Source organism: Eurytemora carolleeae, unplaced genomic scaffold (assembly GCF_000591075.1).
Source record: "Eurytemora carolleeae unplaced genomic scaffold, Eaff_2.0 scaffold303, whole genome shotgun sequence".
Lineage (NCBI taxonomy): Eukaryota > Metazoa > Arthropoda > Copepoda > Calanoida > Temoridae > Eurytemora > Eurytemora carolleeae.
In genome coordinates this window covers 245,179-267,913 of record NW_019396305.1, presented here as the reverse complement: position 1 = coordinate 267,913, position 22,735 = coordinate 245,179, and the positions used below count along the sequence as shown (strand labels likewise).

The 22,735-nt window shown below is 31.8% G+C and overlaps 1 protein-coding gene across 3 annotated transcripts; it reads left to right on the top strand.

The window, feature by feature from the left end:
- The first annotated feature begins 433 nt into the window (after positions 1–433).
- Positions 434–22,015, top strand: LOC111700588 (uncharacterized). 3 transcript variants are annotated; one of them, XM_023471557.1, is made up of 25 exons: positions 434–528; positions 607–678; positions 1,156–1,288; positions 2,403–2,474; positions 3,049–3,149; positions 3,796–3,834; positions 4,278–4,365; positions 4,669–4,772; positions 5,295–5,387; positions 5,867–6,028; positions 6,483–6,584; positions 7,568–7,664; positions 8,764–8,872; positions 9,112–9,253; positions 9,497–9,600; positions 12,774–12,932; positions 13,376–13,453; positions 14,086–14,238; positions 15,382–15,576; positions 16,222–16,370; positions 17,116–17,904; positions 18,431–18,960; positions 20,007–20,136; positions 20,760–21,109; positions 21,713–22,015. In XM_023471557.1, the coding sequence occupies exons 1-24, from the start codon at positions 440–442 to the stop codon at positions 20,946–20,948; spliced, it is 3,879 nt and encodes a 1,292-aa protein (XP_023327325.1). In that variant the 5' UTR covers positions 434–439; the 3' UTR covers positions 20,949–21,109; positions 21,713–22,015. The 3 variants fall into 3 exon arrangements, with proteins under 3 accessions (XP_023327325.1, XP_023327326.1, XP_023327323.1); XM_023471558.1 differs by having other exon boundaries at positions 20,760–21,117; positions 21,761–22,015; XM_023471555.1 differs by having other exon boundaries at positions 20,760–21,117.
- The last annotated feature ends 720 nt before the right edge of the window (positions 22,016–22,735 follow it).

Genomic DNA, 22,735 nt, shown 5'->3' with positions numbered 1-22,735 from the left:
ATATTTTGTTTAATGTTGTCTAGTTATGTATAATGTTATCCATGTGTTGTTTAATATTGTCCTTTGTTGTTTACTGTTGTTTGTTGTTTATTGTTGTTTGCTGTTGTCTAATGTTGTCTCTTGTTCTTTGATATTGACATGTGATGCTTAATTTTGTCTAATCTTAACAAAAACTTGCTAAAAATTTGTATTGTATTATACAATATTGTTTAATAACTTCTGATGTTGTACAATTTTGTCTATTGATGTACACTATTTTCATACTGGTATTTAACATTGTCTAAAATATTTTCTGATATTGTCTAATATTGCCTAATTGTGTCTACTATTGTCTAAATGTTGTTTTTATGTTGTCTAAAGTTGCCTTATATTGTCTAATATTGTCTAAGATATTGTCCTATATTTCCTATATTGTCTAATGTTGCCTAGTCCTGAGCTGATGTCTGGATTAACTCGTCTGTATGAATTAGACGCCAGTAATAATGAGCTGGTTACTCTCTCAGACCATACCTTCATTGATCAGAACAAGTAGGTTTTACAATGCAAACTTTTTTTTACACATAAAAGTATAGATTTTTAATTTAATTTGAAAAATTACTTTTTTAGGCTTGAATTTTTGTCCCTGGCCAAGAATCAAATACAGCTGGTGTCCTCTCATCTCTTTTCAGAGTTTAATAGGTAGAAATAAGATATCTACCATATGGACAATATATATTCAAAATTGTGGACTCATCCACGATCAAAATTAATATAGTAGACATTCGTTGCAAATCCAATATTACAAATCCAATATGGCGGACCTAAAGTACAAATCCAATATGGCGGACTTAAAGTACATATCCAATATGGCGGACCTAAAATACAAACGTATGGCGGCTTCAAACTGCAAGTTGAATATGACGGATCTATAGTGTGAATCCAGTATAACGGACTTAAAATAATGCAAATTTGATATAGCGGACTCATAGTACCATTTTCATAAATTTTTATAAAGTAGACTTAAAGTTTTATAAAACTAATATGGTGGACCTTAAGAACAAAATTATGGAGGGCTTAAATTATAAATCCAATGTTGACTTAAAGAATTAAACCAATGGCGAACCCAAAGTACAAATCCAATATGGTGGATTATAGAATAATTAGTATTATATTTAGTTTGCGATATCTGGACTTTTCTTCCAACTTTATATTGGAATTTCCGTCTGCAATGATGCGGAAACTACGGAATCTGGACAGACTAATCTTCCGGAAAAACAGTATTCAGAGTTTAGATCAGGATTCTTTTAAGGAATACATAACCTCTTTATTCATGTTTTTTTCATTATTCGCCAGTAAATGCTTTCCTAAGAAATGTCTTTCAACCTTTTATATAATCTGATAAAAGTATTGTTGGTATTTTGATACGAATACACCAATAATTTTTTTATCGATGTCATCCTCATCGTTGTCTAATTCTTTTAATTTCTATTTCCAATCCCCTAGTTCATTTTATACTTTTTTACTCTATGGGATGTTAAGTTACTTAAATGTCCGGCCTTTGGGACAATTAAGTTTAAAATAACATCCCGCTCTACATTATTTTCACGGAAATATTCATGCATTTTCGTTTAAAAAGATGATAAAATTGTGACCGACATACTTTTTTTGGAAATTACAAATTTAATTTAACCATGATTCCCCTAACCAATTAGCCCTACTAAACACGCCTTGCCGCGCTCTAGGAGTATTATAGGCAAAATTGGAACCCTTGGTAAAGTAAAATCTAAAAGTAGCTTATTATTTGGCCAAAGAAATAATTTGATTTCCCTGTATAGTATATAGTGGTAAACAATTACAGTTTCTGACATTTCTTGTCTATCTTTATTCCTGAAACCCTTGTCAACAATTTCTACCTAAGTTGATCTTGATTATATTTTTTCTTTATAAATTTTTTTTATTTTGTGTGTTTTCTAACCGTTTCTTCAGTTAATCTAGTTGGATAAACTAGACCAATGTGAGTATATAAGGTGAGGGGGATGAAAGGGGGGGGATGTATTCCCATTTTCCTGTGACATATTATGGGCCTCTAGGAAGTTAAGTTAAAAATGGTGAACAAGTGTCTGACCTGTTACGATATGAGACAAACCGGGACTGTACGCCAAATAAATGATCCCCTTCTAGGGAAATTTATGTTTTATATCATACGGTAAAATGTACGCAAAATCTATCCCCCCACCTTACTTACATATCATCACATTGAACTACACAATACACAATAATTTAGAACATTATTTGAAGACTCTATTTTAGACAAAAGACCAAATTCAACCCTCAGAACAATATACTTCAAAAGTTTTCATAAAAGTATCATCTTTTGTTTTCGCAAACACTCCCTTTAAAGCGAATAAAGAGAATGTACTTAGAGTATGGTTAAACTTGAACTCATTGATCTTCATGATAACAGGATAGAAGACATTCATGATCTTGCTTTCCAGGTAGAACAAATATTCAATTCTTTGTCACGAACTTAAATTTTATAATCCTTATATCTTTTCAACCTGATGGTATAAATTTTTGTCTTGATATTACAAAACTTTTAGTTTGAAATATTCCAGGTCTACAACATAGGGTCGCAAAGATTTAGGATTAGACAATCAGAGTTTTTGACAAAGACTCAATTCAATCCCTAAAATTCTGTTATACAATTTTATCAAAATACTCGAAATTTAAAAACCTGCTTTTTTTCGATATTATTATTTTGATAAATAAGAACATTAAAAAACAACTTATCATGTCTATACGACATCAGAGATCGGAACTTTTGTTAATATTAGACACTTGATCTCGTGATCCAAATTGGGCAGCTTTAAATTTAAGGATCATCTATGCTTGATCTCGCCATTAAAGTTATCCCATATGGGTTTTACAATCACTTTATGTTGCAAAGATAAAAGTTTGGACACCGCTCAGTTCCTAAAAGACACAGTTTACAAAATTATCATTAGAACCTGAAATTCTAATCCCACAAAATGGATTCCTTGGTCTCTAATAAAACTGTTTGTATTCTAGGACCTTGCAGGCCTCAAATCCTTGGACTTGAGTTTAAATGTGATCAGTACTGTGGGAGCCTCTCTAGACCCTGCTATTGGGCTTATGAAGCTAAATCTCAGGTTAGATTTCATTGTAGAAAGATAGATTGGCCAATATGACCAATGAGTATTAAGTAGTACGTGAAACTTAATTAACACGTGCGTTAAACTCTAATATTCTTATCCTTAATATTCGATACCTGGGACTGAATTTCATGAATTACAGTTATGTCGCTGAACTGGCGGTATGTAGTTTAGCTACCTATAGCTCACATTTATTAAATTCTATTTGATCTGTTAGATTTTTATGAATTGGTAGTTTGAGGTCTACAATTTTGTTTCAAAAACATCGTTTTGTTAAACAGCATTGATAAACAATCTGCAAGATATATGAGTCTGTTGTATAATAATGTATTTTATGAACAAACCTATCACGAACAAGAAAAGATGTCCTTTCGTTTTAAGCCTATGTCTTATGGGCCTACTTTTTAATGTTAAATGATGACATTATGGTTTAAACTTTTTAATTTTCCGACATGATCTGGCAGTTTTAATTACAAATATTCTCCTGAGAAGACCTGTTTACTTAATTTCATTTCATTTCTTCACACTTGAATAATAAATAATGTGAACAATGATAAATATTAAAAATATTTAAACAAAAAAAGGGAGAAAATGAGAAAAAAGATAATTTTAACTTTCCTAATATTTATAACAAATATTACAGTGATAACTACATAACTACCCTTCCGTTCCAGGCCTTTAGGAAAACCAACCATTCAAAACAAAATAGTTTTTTAAGAATCTATTTTGATATAAAAACAAACATTATGTGATATATAATATATTCAAGATTCCTTTAGTAAGTTTTTTTACAGCAGATATACAAAAAATATAAACGAAAATGTTTAATTTTGTTAAAATAGAACAAAATTTTCAAATCTTTCAACGTTTAAAATGTGCCAAAATTCTTAGAGAATCCAATTATGAAACGAAAAAAAGTATGTTTGGACAAAACCGTCAGTGTGAACCAATTCTTCTTGATATTTAGGTTTAACATCCGCTTCTTGAGTCCAGCTTCCTTGATTCTAAATAAAATTTATTCGATGCCATGTTTTAATGACCAAATGAACTATTTTTAAAAATTCCCCCATTTTGAATTTTGAATTTTCACGCCATATTATTCCCTTTGTGGTTGGTTGATTTTAGATCCTTGGACCGGTTATCCACCTTGGATATTTCAAACAATACAATAGTTGACATAGGAGAAGCATTTGTAAACATGCCGGAACTCAAGGTAAGCAGTTCTATTTAGTGTTCATTCAGGTATTTTCAAAAACGTTATTTAAAAAAAAATTTAGAATTTAAATAAAATAAGATTCAAAATGGCGATAATAAAATTTTAAAAGAGATTTAAAGATATGATTTGTGTGAAGATTAATCTTTTTTATCATAAATTGAACGAGTTACAGACTTTGAACATGGTGAATCTAATTTTTTTCTCAAACGCAAAAGAATTGCAGTTTCATAAAGAAGGTTTATCCTAACCTTACCTCTATATTTTTGTTTAAAATTTTAAAATATGCATATTTTTTTCTAGTTTCTGGATTTAAGCTACAACCATCTACCTTCTATTAAATCAGGAGCATTTAAAAACCTTCCTCGTCTCATCTCACTTCATCTAGATCATAACTCAGTTATCAGGTAGGGGAATATTGGAAAACTGTTATATAATTCAGTTATCAGGTAGGGGAATATTGGAAAACTGTTATATAATTCAGTTATCAGGTAGGGGAATATTGGAAAACTGTTATATAATTCAGTTATCAGGTAGGGTTATATAATTCAGTTATCAGGTAGGGGAATATTGGAAAACCTTATATAATTCAGTTATCAGGTAGGGAAGGGGAGAATATTTGATAAATGTTATGTAACTCAGGTATCAAGTAGGGGGATATTAGATAAGACCAGTTTTAAGAATCAAATTTGAACAGCAGAAGAGAGTTAGATGAATTAAAATTTTTGTAAATTTTGTTAAAAATTCTAATTTCAAATATTTAAATTATCAATGAAAAAGAAATATTTTTTTTAAAATGTTAAGCGTGTTCATCGCAAATATGTAGGGTGAGTCTTGAAAAACAGCAAATAAAACTTGTCAAAAATTTCATATTTAATGCGAATTTTTGACAAACATCAACAAAAGTTTAGAAATATTTTTTTTGTCAGGATTGAACCGAACTCCTTCCAAGATCTATGGGACCTGGAACGTATTTATCTATCGAAAAATGGAATATCTACTATATTAACCGATACTTTTAGGTAATTTTTTAGTTTTTTTTACTCAAGCTTTTATAAAATGACTAAATTTTATAATACAAGGAAAAATGTTTTACAAAAAAAATATTCTACGCTTCCTTCACACAAATTGTTGATCGACGTTTTTAAAGAAAAAAACGTACATTTACATAATAATCGGATAATATTAATATTCATAATACTATCTTCCTACGTTCCAACTCCTTTGATATAATTCTAAAAATACTAATAATTAATTTCACGAATGATTTTTAATATCAAGAACAAAATAACGATAAAAAGTATAAGAAGTAAAAAGTGTAAAAGTGTGAAAAAAATGTTTCAATTTTGATATATTTGGAATATTTTTTAAATGAACATTTTGTTTAAAAGGAAACCCAAAATTGTTCAATAAAACGGTACTGAGTTTGTTTATTTCCAAAATCTGAAGTACACTTTTTCGGAAAATTATGTTGCTTGATAGTATGTTTCTATCCCCCAAGGAACCTGCCTAGCCTGGAGAAACTGTACCTTGATGATAACCTGATCAAGGAACTGGATGAGAAATCATTCCTAAACCTTCTCTCTTTAAAGGAACTACGGCTAGAATATAATCTTATTAAAACCATCAATGAGCGTGCCTTCTATAGAATACCCTCTATTAGGTAAAGGAACTATTCTTATTATTCTTTTAAGCTAAAGATATAAGTATAAGTATAAGTATAAGTATACTATATTATAAAAATAGTTGATTAGAAACACGCCAAACTAGCTTGAGCTGATCATGTCCGGAATCTTTTGATTTTCCTTTCAAGATCAAAAAATTAATCAAACTTTTTTGACTTAATATTTAAAAAAGAATAAAATGGGAAATAAGAAAAATATATTATTTGTTAGATTTATAGATATTTTGTTTAAGAAAAAGCAACTTTACATGGATTACCTAGTTTTTGGTATTTCTTAATGTTAATGCAGTTTTCCATAATATGTTTTCTCAAAACCTAACCTGGTGGAAAAAATAATAGTTCGATAAAATAGATATTCATTAAGATTGTGCATTAATTTCTCAGTATTTTTATTAATTATGAATAATGGAATATCATGTTAATTACTGTATAGGAACCTGAACCTGAGTTACAACCTGCTCCAGGATCTATCCCGCTACGGGTTCTATGGTCTGGAGACCCTGGAGACAATTGATCTAAGCTTTAATGATATCAGGTTAAACAACGTTTTAGTTTTCTCAAGTTACTTGGTTTTCTCTTTCAACGTCAACATTTCGAGAAAGATTAAGATTGAGTATAGAAATCATGAAAAAAGATTTTGAATTTACCTCAAACTTTAGTTTTCAATCCCTTTATATTTTCCACCCAATGTAGGAGACCTTAGATAAATCAATAAATTCTGTTAGATAAAATTATTTAATTTGAAATAAAAAATAGGTTTACACCATTGCATTAGGATAAAGGGATTAGTTTCTTTGAGAATTTTTTTTTTAAATTCTTATTTTTTAAAAGTTTTTAAAGGAAATTATTATGCACCTACACACATACTTATTTTTGCACCATGATATCTTTATTGACCTTTGCTATTCTAAACTATGAATTCAACAAACAGTTCCAAAGATAGTTGAAAAGATAAATGTTTAGAAAATTAGACATTCTAAATTAAATTAAGGATTTATGAAGATTTGTATCAGGGATTCAGGATTTGAACGGGTTCAGCTACCTCTCCTTTTCATTGAATTTATTCATAGTTAAACATTTCACAATTAAAAAATGCTAATCTGAAAGTTGCAAATCGCGACAAAAACACTTTAGAGTTTAATAGCGATTATTTTATAAAAAAGTGCCCGGCGTTGCCCGTAGAATTTTAAAATTTGAATTTTGAAGAAAAAAAAAAATTATTTTAGCCTATGTCACCAACAGGGTACACATGGGTTTCCATAAAAAAAATCAGCTAATGTGTGCGAAAAGATTAATTTTATGGATTATTTTTGTCTCACCTCGGACCGAATTTAATGAAGTGTAGAGGTCACTGAACACTTTCTGCTGGTTTATATCTTGAATCATCGAATCAAATCCTAATGAAATCTTAACGTTGAATCGGTGATTCAAAATTGAACTGGCAGTATGTAGTTCAGCGATCTATCTCAAATTCATTAAATTTTGTCTCTGTAGTTTATTAATTTTAGTTTTGTTTAGGATTATTGATGACCGTACGTTTGAGAATCTGAAATGGTTGGTTCATCTTCGGCTTAATGATAATAATATCTGTCAAATTGCTGGAACAGCTTTCAAGGTACGGTTTGCATAACCAATAGGAAACCACCGTTTTGTTTATTATTGAACCACTAGAAAACCACCGTTTTGTTTACTGGCAAACCAATAAAAAATTATCATAGTGTTTATGTGCCATCCAATGGGAAATCACAATGTTGTTTGTGTAGTTATATAACGCCACCATTTTGTGCCAACAATTAGTAATCCACAATATTTTTTGGAGCAAACCAAAAGGTTTTTGCAATTTAATTGGTTTAAAGGATCTGTCGATTTTACTTTAATCGTAACTCCTTTAATTAAATGTCATTCAGTCCTTAATTCGGTATAAAATATGAATATAATATAATAAATATAAAATATAATATATAAACTATAATACGAAAAATCGTTTTGAAGATGAAGGTTCATATAGAAATTGAATTATAGGTTTGTTTCATCTGTTAAATTTTATAATTTCAATTAAATTCCCTCTAGATACTGCATATGGAATTTATCCGTCAAATTTACATTTTACATATTTTAAAATGAAATTATTTCTATGTTTACATATCTTTTTATTTGCATTCCGTCAGAGATATAAGCGAAATGTTTGGTTTTCCCTGTACATGTATAGTTATTCGGAACCAGTATATTTGATTTAATTTTACAATCCATTAAGAATCAGAAAGCTGAGACATAAAGGGACTGAGGGCGTATGTTATCTCTGTAAATAGAGGGTCACATGAAATACCGTCTCCAATCCTTTTAAATAAAATATTTAACTTGTATCTGAAAAAGCAGCAACTAACTTATTAAATTCTGGACTGTATAAAAAATAATTATTTATAAACTGTAAAGAACCTTTTATATCTGAAGTTTAAGACTTTTTCAAGTATTATATTCACTGGTTACTCACAAAGGATGAGACTTCAGAGACGACTGTACGGAATTTATACTGTCAGTTTTCTTATATTGGTTCTCCTTTACAAATTATTAAAGACTGATTTTAAGGCTTGTAAATAATTTAATAGTTTCTGTTTTTACGATCTCATTCTTTATGAGGAGCCCTGTATATGGACATTTATACGTCATAAGGAATAAACAGAGTCAGGTTTTGATCCAGGCTCATATTATTCTAGGATACTAGCTCTCTCAGACGCCTGGATTTAAACAACAACAGAATATTTAAACTGAAGGAGAACGCATTCACTTCTATCCAGAGGAGTGTTGAAGCACTTGATGTATCAGGTAAACTGTTCAAGAAATGTTTTTACGAAAAGATTTAACTAATCATTAACAGTGAAAAATTCTGATACAAAATCTTAGCTTTATTGAAACACAATAGAATACATTTAGATCTTATACCTCGTTGAAAAATTGTATTCATTGCCGATTCCCTTTTCTTAAATTTGTAATGCATTCTTTCCAATCTGAACCAGTGGTTTTACTTCATGGTTAACTTTATAAATCTAAATAACTAAATTCAGGAAACCCTTTGAACTGTGACTGTGAAACCAAATGGCTGCGTAACCTTGTAACAGACCGCGGATATTACGGAAAAGCTGAACCAAGATGCTATTTCCCAAAAGCACTAAGCGGTAGTCCACTTAGAGAGCTGAGGTCCTCTAGGTAAGGAACTTTTGTCTTTATTTAATTGTTTTAATTTTTTCAAGTTTTTAAATCTGTCGTTTCCAAATTGGTTGACAGTTTTTGAGGAACCAATAAATATTCCGGGGGTAACATAGGCTAAAAAAATTAAGTTTTTCAAGTTAGAAATAAAAAAAAAAATGTTAAGAATTTAAATTCAACGGCAACGTTGAAAATTTTAGCTAGTTTTCTATAAAATGATAATTATTGAATCTTGTATCTCAGGTTTACCTGTGATAGTGGCAGTAGTCCTCTATTATTGGATGCATGTAACTCTCTGCCCTTGAAAACACCAGCACAATTACATGCAGCATCTTTACCACCAACAGGTAAACATTTAACAAAGACGACTCAAAACTTCAGCAGAATTAGTCGCGGCATTAAACCGCCCAAAATTTATATCAAAGACGACTTTAAAGCTCTAGTACAGTTACAGTTTACTGCCAATAGGTAAACCAACCAAAATAATTATTGACAAATTGAAAAAAAAACATGCGGCATCTTTACCACCAACAATTGTAGACATTGCTTGAGAACGACTTATAAAATCAGGCAGAGATACACGCATATTTAGCGCCAATTGGTAAACGTTGATCGAAGACGACTTGAACATAATGGAAGTACCAGCAGTCAGGTGTGGCAAGATCAATAGGGTATACTATTACTTTGTTTAAAATAGATGGTGAAGTTTTAATGGCTGTTGAGACTGCAGAATGCAGATTTATTAATTTTTACATGATTTGTTTAATTAACTCTTATACATGATGAATTGAAACTTTTAAAGTAACACAGTATGACTGAAAATTCTGATTATTCTGAGTGAGGGAAGGATAGAATTCATTTTTATGCAGATTGGAGGATCGATCCAAAGTAGTTTTAGGAATGGTATAGATTTAAATATCGCTTTATCTTGAATATTGAATTCAATTTGTAACTTCGGAATTAGTCTAGATGGAAAAACAATCAAAATTTCTACAGAAAAAAATATAAAGGACTTTCATCATTACTCTCTAATAGAAGTGCGCAATTATTGATTAACGTTAGAGTCAAGTAACCAATTAAAGCCGTTCTTCTATCTGTATACAATTCAATACTTCGTGACCAAATTTTTTACAGGCTTCGTTTGGTCCTAAAAATTGAGATAGAAGGCTGATATTTTGCATGCAGCCTCAAATTGTGGTCATCAGCATATCACGAAGAAAATTTATTTTGACTTCCATAAATTCAGAAAATACGGGAAAATACCATGGTTTTTTAGAGTTTATTATTGAAGGGAGGACAAAGTGGAGGTCAATGACCTCCGATCTCAAATTTTCTTCGTAATTTATATAAATCCCTACAATTTTAAAAATCACCACAATTTTAGACTGCATGCGCGCAAAATTTCAGCCTTCTATCTAAATTTTTAGGACCAAACGCAGCCTGTACAAAATTTGGAGTCACAAAGTGTCGAATTCCATCACCCTTTGGTGGCTAGTTCCTTTTAACAATTTTTCAGATAATAATTGGTTTAAATAAAGGTTAATTTAAGTTTTTTTTATCAAAGCTTCTAAATGAATGATCACTTCAAGTTTCGTTACCAATCTCTTTAATAATATTTTAAAGAAAAGTGTTCCTGCCAAGATTCCTTAAGGCTGTTGTTTTTATCAAACCCTTATTATCCTTTTCCAAGAAAACAAACTCTCCATTTTTAGAACAGAACAATACTTTTTCACCTCTTTAAACTCTGTAAGAGGATACTGCACAGAAAATTAAGTTTGTATTACTTTTCGTCAGATTAAATTTATATTTTTAGTTTCCCAGGAAACTGAAGCTCTTTGTATTTGTACATACATGTTAATTTTCATACACAATCATTTGGTCAATTTTAATTTAGATTTATAAATAAAAATTTTAAGTGATTTGAATGATATTTTATAATACCCGTAGGCTCCATATTTCTTTGAAGCCAAAAAAAAAATTTTCATTCAATTTTATTCAATTTTTTCCCACGACATATGGCAATCTGCACTGTGACCTTAAAAACCAAATCAAGCTTTGAAATCTTCAAATCTAGTGCTACAAAATATGTTGGATTACGCCTATTCAAATCTAGTACTACAAAATATGTTGGATTACGCATATTCAAATTTAGTACTACAAAATATGTTGGATAACGCCTATTCAAATCTAGTACTAAAAAATATGTTGGATTACGCCTATTCAAAAAGGGCCCTGTTTAAATAGTAAATGCATATTTTAACTGTATCGACTGATGTGAGATAGATGGATAGAGCTTTGTAGAGAAATCGATTTGTATGGACCAGTAAGTTTCAATAATACAACACAGTAAAGATTGATTTAAATCAATATTGAGAACTGTTCTTCAATAAAATATATAAACTGGGAGTTAGATGTGAAATAAATAACAAATACAATTCTAAGGAACACTAAAAATTGTCCACATTTTCCTTGAAACTATGGTTCCCCCCCCCCCTGTATAAAACTGTGATTTGAGCCCTCTATAAACCTTCTTTTTAAGGAAATAAGATCTGCAAAAAAATAAATTGTCACTAAATGCGTCAGTAAATCTTAATAATACGCATTTAAAGTCGAACATTTAATAATTAGTCTCGGCAAAGAGCACGGAATCATGAAACCAGAAAAAATGTAAAAATGCTGAACGTCCTTGTCCTTTACGCCTCTCAGTTTTATTCTTCATTCAACCGAAAATAAATCTATATATGTTTAAGCATAATCTTTTAAATATGATTATTTACAACTACTTTACAGGGAAGTTAAGGGAAAATTACTTTACCAATGGTTCCCTCGACCAATTTTTTAGACAAAATTGGTCGAGGGAACCCCTGGGTAAGTGATATTTTTAATTTCCCGGAAAAGTAGTTGTACACAATTTTAGTGTCTTTTGAGATGAAAATGCTCAAATTTTTTCCCGAAAACTTCGCAGAACGGTTGGTTATTTTACATAACTGTCCCAAGGGACGTTAAATAACCAACCTCTCTATGTTGGGGGAATCATAAATCGGGAATGTTGGTCAAAAGGCGGAAAAAAAATATTATCAGATGCCTAACTCAGTTAAATCAATTCTGTTTATCCAGAATTAGAATTTACAATTTTTTTACACGATCTTATCGATCTTAAAGAAACTGTAAGAGTAATTGTAACTGACCCGTGCAAAGACGGCAATTCCCGATTCACAACAGTACCTTAAAAGCTTTGTCTGGTCAGGTATGAATTAGACATTTAAGTCTTTGATTTGGAAACTGATTATTTTCAATTTTCTCTACAAAAGCGATTTGCATATTTCTACTGCAGGAATTCATCATACATAGGAATTATTAGTATTAACAGCTTTTAAATCTAAGAAATACGACCATATCTTCCGCATTATTGATCAGAAAAAGATTTCCAGGGTACTGTTGTGAATCGGGCATTGCTATCTTTGCATGGAGAAACACTTGAAATTTCGCTGACAGTCCCTTTAAAATTATATTATTTCAGGTGTACCGGAGAACCTGGCGACCTTTGAAATAGAGTTTGGTTCGGAGACCTCTACTCCCGAAGGAGAAGGAGAGATTTCAACGCCTAGTTCAGATACTGATACTGATCTACCTACAACCAAACCGTTAGTAGATCAACAAGATAATATCATAGAATTAGGTTAGATTTTTACAAAACTGTTTCCATCTTTCTTTCTTTAGTTTTATCTTTTTTATATTTTATTTTGTTCTTTTTCAAATTATTATATTTATGATTCCATAATTTGGATTATAATCTTTATAATTATTATCGTATATATTTCAGTTTTATTTTCAATCTCAATATCAATATCAATCTCAATATCAATATCAATGGAGAATAAAAACGGGGAAAAGGGAAGCCGTCTGACAGTAAAGTAAATTAGATTACTACATTTGCAAAATTTAAACTAATAGATTTCTTGTTTAATGCGTACCAAGACAGCAAAAAACTTTTAATTATGATTTTTTTTTATTAAATATTATTGATGATTTTAATAAATAATGTTGTTGATTTCATAATTAATGTTGTTGATTTTAGTATATAATGCTGTTGATTTAAGTAAATAATGTTGTTGATTTTAGTAAATAATGTTGTTGATGCCGAACTGGACAGATCAACGACAGCCACGAGTGCCGAGGATTCTAATTCTACAAATTCAGGGAGAAATTTGATCATTAAACAACTTGAAAACTTGATTCTCATTTTCTATAATAAGCGGTGCATGTAGAAACTAGAATTTCAAAATGGGGAGAATTTTACTTTTAATGATGGAAATATTTCTAATAAAAATTATAAAAGACAATCAAGGTTTTAAATATTTTTAAATATAAAATATTTTAATCCCTTGGGTTCCCGCAACTGGATTTTACTTGCGCGCAATTCCAAGCAGCAGAATTCAGATTGGAAACCCTTATTAAGCTTAAGCAACACAAAAATAATGTAACAAAGTGAAGCGGAAAATTTTGTATTTTAATATTTTTAATTTGTTTCTAAATATTTCTATTATTTGCCTACAGGATTACCCACAAAGGATGAGACAATAAAGACGACCTAAAACTCTTTAAACATGACGATTTCAAGGTTAAACTAGTCTTCTGTCCTAAGTGCAGTGTTATAATATTTTGTAAAATGATTTGGCAAGGAAAGAAACAAGTTTACAGTCATTGGCTGAACGTGAATACAAGAAAACGGACTGTACAAATCCTGTACATGAAGTCTCATCCTTTTTGGGTAACCCTGTATCTCCCAAATTGACAATTGAAGGAAAAGATTAAAATATTTCTGTGTGCAGGAGATGTAGACTACGCGTATGAGTATGTTTACTATTATTATGACGAGGATGGTAAGAATGGAACTGTAGTTGATACTAAATCTGCCAGTTCTCTCATCAAACTTAACAATATCTCAGTGGTTGAACTACCAGTAGTTGCTCCAGTTAGTTCAGGTACAAGCTTTAATTCAAAGTAATTGAGTTTTTGTCTCAAAATTAAATTTTCTAATCCCTATATTTATGCAACCTGATGGTGTAATCCTTTGATATTTCAAACTTAGATTATTTGATCTAGGAGAATTTCAATTTCTTTTCTGAACTCTTTACTACAGTGTAAGGCGAGTATACAATACAATAAAGGCGACTTTTGATTTATATCCAGTTGTAGAACAGCATGGATATACACATAAACATAGAAGTCAAGAGAAGCTGTAAACAAAAATAGCTTCTCATTTATTACTTGTAAACTTTTAATTCAAAAAAACTTTTTAACAATAAAAACTTGTATATTAAAGTCGTCTTCATTATATCGATAAATCACCTCCCACTGTATGTAGAGGTCGAATTCAATGAATTACAAGAATTAGTTTCACTAGCTTTTGCTGGTCGAACTGATTTAGCACACTCTTCCACACTAAAAAAGAATTTTAACTATCCCCACCTAGTTTAACTAATTCAAAATTGTTTATTAATTTTAACCTTAGTTGGTTCTAATCCTTGACCAGGATAAATGTTTAGTAATAGAAATTTAATGGGATTGCAATTCGTAATTTCAATTCGTAATTTCAATTCGTAATTTCAATTTGTAATTTCAATTTGTAATTTCAATTCGTAATTTCAATTCGTAATTTCAATTGGTAATTTCAATTGACCTTCCATGCAAAGATGACAATGTTCGATTTCCAAAAGTACTCATGAAGGTATGAATTAGATAGATATCCATATATTTGTTTAATTCATTTGTATTTTCTCTGCAAAAGTGACTGCAAGCACATTTCTTATTTATTAGAAACATGAAGGAAGTACTGCAGCCTGTATGCACTGTGAGCTTTACTGCAGTAATCAATGCACTAATGCTATGATCCGTACTGCAGTAATCACTTTTTTACTGTTTTTACCGAATTCAATTGAGATTACATCTAACTTTAGTTATACTTCCTAAAAAAAATCCCATCTCTAAAATCTAAAACAATAATATGATTTTAACAATAATATCTATTACAATAATATTCATAACAATGATATTTTATCAGGAATATTTAGAACAGTAATAACCAAATATGTTAAATATAACAATGATATTCATAACAATATTAGGAATCGGAGATACTCCAACTATCTATGCTGGATCCGATATTGGAGATGAGAAGCAGGATGATGAGGATAAACCTGAGGATGAGAAAGGATTATCTATATTTGGTATTCCTATTCCATCCCTTCCTATTTCTCTCAGCTTTGGTTTAGCTCCAGCTATTTCACAGTTTATGGCAAACGGTGGACTCCTACCCTTAGGTAACTATATATTTCAATATATCAACCAAACAGTGTTCTCTTGCCAGGCTACATTTGTTGCATAAAACGTGTTTGGTTGACTTTACACTAGGTAGTCCAGACTTGACAGTACGACTAATTGCAAATACAATACATTCATGTTTTACCTGCTTAAGGATCGTGCAACTTAGTGGGGTGCATTAAAAAGATTGTTTTACTTATTACAAAATTTATTAGATTTTTTTACAGTGGTGTCAAAAATATTTAAAAACTAGAACTTTCATTTATATTAAAATGTTAAATAAAGTTCCATGAACATAAAACATGTATATAAAATTAATCTTTATCTGTATCTGTATCTATCTATGTCTGTATCTATATATATCTGTATCTTTGTCAGAGTATGTGTCTGTGCTTGCACCTGTACCTGTACCTGTACCTGTACCTGTACCTGTACCTGTACCTGTACCTGTACCTGTATATGTAACTGTACCTGTACCTGTACCTATATCTGTATCTGTATCTGTATCTGTATCTGTATCTGTATCTGTATCTGTATCTGTATCTGTATCTGTATCTGTATCTGTATCTGTATCTGTATCTGTATCTGTATCTGTATCTGTATCTGTATCTGTATCTGTATCTGTATCTGTATCTGTATCTAAGGTCGGAAGGGTGAAGCTAGTGGAACGGAAAAGAAAGATACTCTGGGGAATATCAAGATGGCCTTGAACACGATAAAAGATCTGACCCGAGGACCTGATAATCAGGATCCAGTTTGGATCGACACTATGAAGAACATAGATTTTAAGAAGGTGATTATTTGGACAAACTTAACTTCATTTCTTATTAAAACTTTTCATTAATGCTGTCTCAGAATTGTACCCCCTTTTGAACATATATATGCCCTAAGGAGTTGAGTCTTTGCCACAAATAAAATTTTCTAATCCAGATATCTTTGCAACCTGTAAACCTTTGATATTTCAAGCCTAGATTATTTGATCTAAGGCAAAGATATAGGGATTAGAAATTCAGAGTTTGTAGTAAAGACTTAATTCCTTTTCAATTTTTCAGGGCGTATTGTTACTTTATTGTCCCTAGGGTTCATAAAGTTAAGAAATATCCCGCTCTGCAAAATTGGTTTCTATGGACAAAATTTGACATTTAAAATATTTAAAGCTACGTTTCACAATAATTTTGATCAAATTATACTGTTTTTAAAACTTTCCTGAAAATAAAAATATTTAAGTTTTAAGATAAAAAAACCAGCCAAATTTAATAATCTATTCTTTTCCAAATTTCCTTTACCAACTCCCTATCTCTCCAACAAAGCAAGAATTCAATTTTTCCCACAAACATTGTACATCATACTACTCTAACTAAACCCCTTATAAAATTGAATAAAATCCCCGGAGTGATTCTCAGTATTGTAAATTGTCAATTTCCCAGAAAGGAACTTCGTTTTTTCCTTGAAAACTTCAAAAAGTGGAAACTAAATTTGATTTCCTATTCTGCGGTTGTATCTATACACTTATTCTTAAACCAGAATATTCTTTTTAGGTTGCTGCGATGTTTCCAGATGCTCTCAGCCCGAAACAAGAAGAGATATATCTTGATGAGAAAGATTTAGGAAGGCTCGGAGGAGGTTTTGGATTCCGTCCAGGTGAGGGAGGACAGTATGGATATGCTACCCCGGGGAATCCAATAATCCCGCTATCAGGGGAGTACATGGAGACACCGAGGAGCTCAGGCTACTTCCCAAACCAAAGTGGGGAGCTAGGATACTTCCCAGCGGAGGAGACCGTTCCTTTGATAAAATTTGATCATCCCATACATCCGATTCTTCTTCCTCCCTCCTCCCCTGTCCTTCCTCCCTCAAGGAACTATAACACAAACTTTGGAGATGATGGCAAGGGTGGTTTCCAACCTATGTTTATCCCCAACACACGAGATCAGTCCAAGCTCCAGGTTCAAGGTGGACAGTCTCTCCGTGAGTATGCGGAGATACTTAGGAACAGACCGACTAGACCTGCGTTTCCGGAGATAGATGCAACCATCAGATATGAGAACCTTGAAACCGAGACAAGAAAACCTTCGCTAGATTTTACAGATACCACGGAAACATCCGGATCGAACCTGAACGCTGTAGATTTAAATCAGTTCTATGAAGATTACCCAGATTTCAAGGAACCATCAATATTCAGGAGATCAACAGAGGCTCCGGTCATCACCCTCGGGACCCTTGATGAATACTATGATGATACTGAGACTACTGTTGCGTATGATCCTCGGAAATCTCAAGAAAAAGTGGGAAATATCGCTTCTGGGATAGTCTATCCAAAACAACAGGAAAGTGTGAATATTTGTTGACATATCCTTTAAGCAGATGCATGATTAAATGCATTTAGTGCAACTTATTTAGTATTCTAACCATGCTACTCTCAACTTTAACTTAAATAATTCATCTTTGCATGAAAATTTGAATTTGCATTTAAAATCTTCTCTGGGCTAACAATCATGGACAGTTTAATTTAACTATTTTTAACACTTTTGAGATCTTAGTTTCAGAATTTAATCTTTTCACAAATAATTTATCAAACGGTCAATACATAAATTTTTACGTCGCGTTAAAGGGACTGTCTTTGTTATTTTAAGCAAGCCCAAATTTATAGAGGGTAACGACTTAATCAAAGCGTTAAGCTTTACCTGATCAATAATGTGGACGATATCTTTATTTCCTAAGCTCACAAAGTGTTGAAGGGTAACATTGTGAATATGCCATTCTCAGAAAAAGAGTAACTTAAGATTTCGCCTAAAGTGCCTTCTAGGAGCTTTAGTGATAATACGAACAAATATTTGACTGTGGTTGCATTAGGAACATCCTGTAAAAGATGAGAATAGTCTGGAGATATATGAGGTTCAGACCAAGGAACCAATAAACCTTACTCCAGGTAGTACTGAGAACAGTGCTGTAAATATAGATGTAACCCACAAAGGAACTCCTAAAGAAGAAGCTGAAACGACGACCTCTAGTTCCAGTACCGCTGCTCCCGAATATACTTATGAGTATGAGTATGTTTACTACGATGAACCGGTTGAAGAAATTATTAACTCATTAGATTCTCCTTCAACGTCAACCTCCGCCTCGACAGTCCCAACAGCAGCGACAGAGGCGGCTGGAACAGATGCCACCAGCTCCCTGATGTCCCTCCTGACCTACTTAAACTCGGAGAAGACAGGGGAGGATCTAACAAGTATCCGGAGCAGTATCACGGAACCAACCAGCTCCGATACTACCAAGAGACAGGGTCCGCTGCTCCCACAGATGGAGTACACGCCCCCTACACCCTACCCACCCATCAGGACTACGCCGGGAGGCGTGGACACCAGCTACTCACAGAATAGGTAAAGATAAATCAGAGCTGGGAACTCTTGTATTGTGAATATCGAGTTCAATGCTTGATCTCGACCTTTTGTTAATCAGCAGATTAATTATTTGATCTTTATTCGATATCCCTGCATGGTAATCGTACCCTTGAAGAATAACTGAAATGAAGAGATCAAGCATTGATTCTCAAATTGAAAGTGCCCTCAATGGATATCGAAATCAAGCGATTGGGACTATGAGTATCCAACAAAAAAGGAACCAACTCAGAAATCATAACTGTAACCCAAACCATCAGTGCAAAAATTACAAAAAAAGTAGATTTAACAAAACCTATCCAAACAAATTTACAACTGCAGAAAATAATTGTTTTTCTGCAGCAACGTAAACATTCTTGGATTTATCATACAATTAGGATCAGTTCCAAACAATTCCTTTTTAATCGTAATTTTTTTATATCACGCTATAATTAAAAAATTTTTAACATTATATATAGAAAAAGATCAAATAATTTTGTGGAAGAATGATATTCTTTATTTAAATTGGAAAATCTAAAAAGATTTCTTGTCTTAAATTAAAAAAAAAAATTATTTCTGAAATAATTTTTCACTCGCAGAAATTTTTCGACAGAAAAAATCTATCCATTAGAAGATTTCTTTTTTAGCTTAAAAAATATTCATATCTTAAATTAAAATTTTAGGAAAATATATATACTAGCTTGGAAACCCATCTTTGCCTGAAAACTGGAATTTTTTCTGTAAAAGTCTCTCACTCAATATAGAATATTTTAAAACCAGCTAAACACATTCTCTTGGTTCTACCAAGTTACCCTATCAACATTTGAGGCAAATCATGATTTATGCTCGGGGTCGGCCATACTAACAAAAAATAAAGAAATTACTATTTTATAGATACAAGCTTGGGAACCCAGCTTTTCCTGGAACCTAAACCTACTCTATGCTTTGTATTATTTACGAAATCTTACTTAAACATTTGACTTTGGAAATGTTTAATTCTGTGTAAAGTTTTCTTTTAAAATTATTATTGTCTTGATGCTATAAATTAGGAGGAGTGACATGCAGACGGAGGAACGGTACAGTAGATCGTCTTCACCCTCCTCTCTGCAGTCGGACCGAGCCCGGTCCTCATCTCCCAACCCGGATCGCCAGGGTGGGCCTGCTGATGTTTTAAACCAGGTACAGTACGGTTTAGACCATGATTAAAGAATATGGTAATTAGTAAACTTTATATTTCATGATAAATATTTAAATTAGTTTTGCAGCAACATGAACAATTTAACACGTTTTATAATAACAATTACAAAAATAATACTAATAATAACAATAACAATAATAATAATAATACTAATACTAATAATAATAATAATGAAAATAATCATTTTTATTCACTGCATTTCTAACAATACTTGATCAGAAAAAGCATTTAAAGTTACCTAGCTTTGTGAATCAGGTCAATGGACATGTTTTAAGAATTAGAACAAGAGAATAAAATAATAATAATAATAATAATAAAACTAAAATGGATCTGCAATGTTTTTATTACACATTCTCTTTCTACTTCAAAGGGACTTTGTTCCACAAAATATTTGCTTTTTTAAAATTCTAATTATCATTATAAAAAATTATCATTATTAAAAATATCTTTATAAAAAATTTTAGAATATTATTAAAAACGGATGAAAAATTACCATTATTAAAATTATCGTTATAAAAATTATCATTATTAAAGATATCTTTATAATAAATTTTAGAATATTATTAAAAACGGGTGAAAAATTATCGATCTCTGATCTGTTTAGGAGAACAGTGTGAACTGGTACTACAGTGAATACAACAATCAGAACTCTGAACCCTACATAGGACCAGGGGGACCTGGAGATAGATCTACTAGATCAGCAGTAGACTCATATCATGATCAGTTCTATATCTACCTTGTGCTTATACCTATACTCAGAGCTCTAGTCTATAACCCTGCTCTTGTAGTATAAACTATAATCTATTAGCTGGATATATGGCCTTCGCCTTTCCCCTCCCCCTTCCCCTTCCTAAACTCAAATCTTATGTTTTAGTTTTTTTTCCGACTCCCCATTAAAATACCCATACTTATTAACGCATAAATTTAGGGAATTGTCATTTTTGTTAGGGCATGGTACAGAGGTAAGGGGGGGGGCTGAGCCCCTGGAAAGAAATAAAATTAAGCCCCCCCCCCTTAAAAAATTCCTGACCACGCCCCTGGCATTTCTGTTAGTGCATGTTAGAGAATATATGCTTTTAAGATTGTTATATGTGTGTCGATAAACTCATCAGTCCAACAGAACTATAGTTTATCTATAAATTCAGGCAAATTTACTTCGTGCCAAAATTTGAACTTTATTATTTATCGACATTTTAAAGGAACTGTAAAGCATGATTTCAACGTTGACAATGCCCGATTTACAACGGTACCCTTTAAAGCTTTGTCAAGTATAAATTGGATATAAAATTTGTTGTTTCTTTAAACTTTTATTTTACTGTGGTTTCTCAGAAAATTACTTTCATCATTCATCTGCCTCTGATACATTTTATCGTTCAACATTTTTTATACAGAATCGTAAAAATCTATCACTGGGCTTTAAAACATTTTCGAATACCTTTATTATTTATCTGTATCACCCACCCACCCCTTTCCAGACCACATGCATATTTGCACAGATAACAGTTAGGGGCGTAGTCAGGAATTTGTCCAGGGGGGCTTACATTTTTTTCTTTCCAGGGGGGGACCTCAGCACCCCTGGAAAACCCCCTGAAATCACTGGTCCAGGGAGGGGCTTAGCCCTATAGCCTCCCCTGACAACGCCTCTGATAACCGTATATAATGATGATTGTTGTGATGTAAGGGCATACTATTGATCAGTGTCTGACAAAGACAATATTTGTCCACGCTTCGGCTTTTGGTTTAAAATCATAGATGCAGCTGAAAGCTTTCTGTAATTAACAATTTACATATTATGTTTTTATGTTTTTGTTTTGTTATTGTGTTATTTATAGTTATTGTAGAAAATATAGTTTATTATTAGCTTTCATTTTCTTTAACTTTTAAATCCTTAGATAACTCATGTCGTCTTCACCATACCAGAGGGTTTCAACTAAATTTGAAAATGGCAATTTATCTATGGTACTAGCTATACTGACAAACAGTACCCTTACTAACAATTTACGTATGTCACCAACGGTTCGTAAATACCCCTATTTTTAGTAAAATTAACGCATTTAATAAGGAAATTTGTTCGTATCATATCATATCGGGACTCTACTTTCTATGTTTCCATTTTCTTTGTTTCTAGAAAGAGGGAAGGGGAAGAGTAAGAAAGAGAAACCCCTCCTTCTCTACACTTTATTTTCTTTTTTTCCAAGTAGGGTGTACTGCCATGTTACTCTAAACGTGGTTCTGTTCAGCCACAAGAAACTGGAGAGAGTAGTATAAAAACCTGACTGTCCTGAGCTCCCTTGATGCTTGCTTACACATAGAACCAGATTCAATCGAAAGAATTATGAAGTCTTTCCGAGGAGTTCGGATACTTAATAACAGCTAACCTGGCTTGTTATTAAGGAGTATATTTAAAGCTTAAAGTAACAAAATCTGGATCAAGCTGGGTAAAAAACCTCCATTCTCCAGATTAATACAGCGTTTAAAGAATAATGCAAGCCTTTAATGTTCCTTGTAGTTCCGTTTATTTCTTTGCCATTTGTGTGCAGGGGTGTATACCCCCCATATTACACCCCTGGCTAAAGTTTC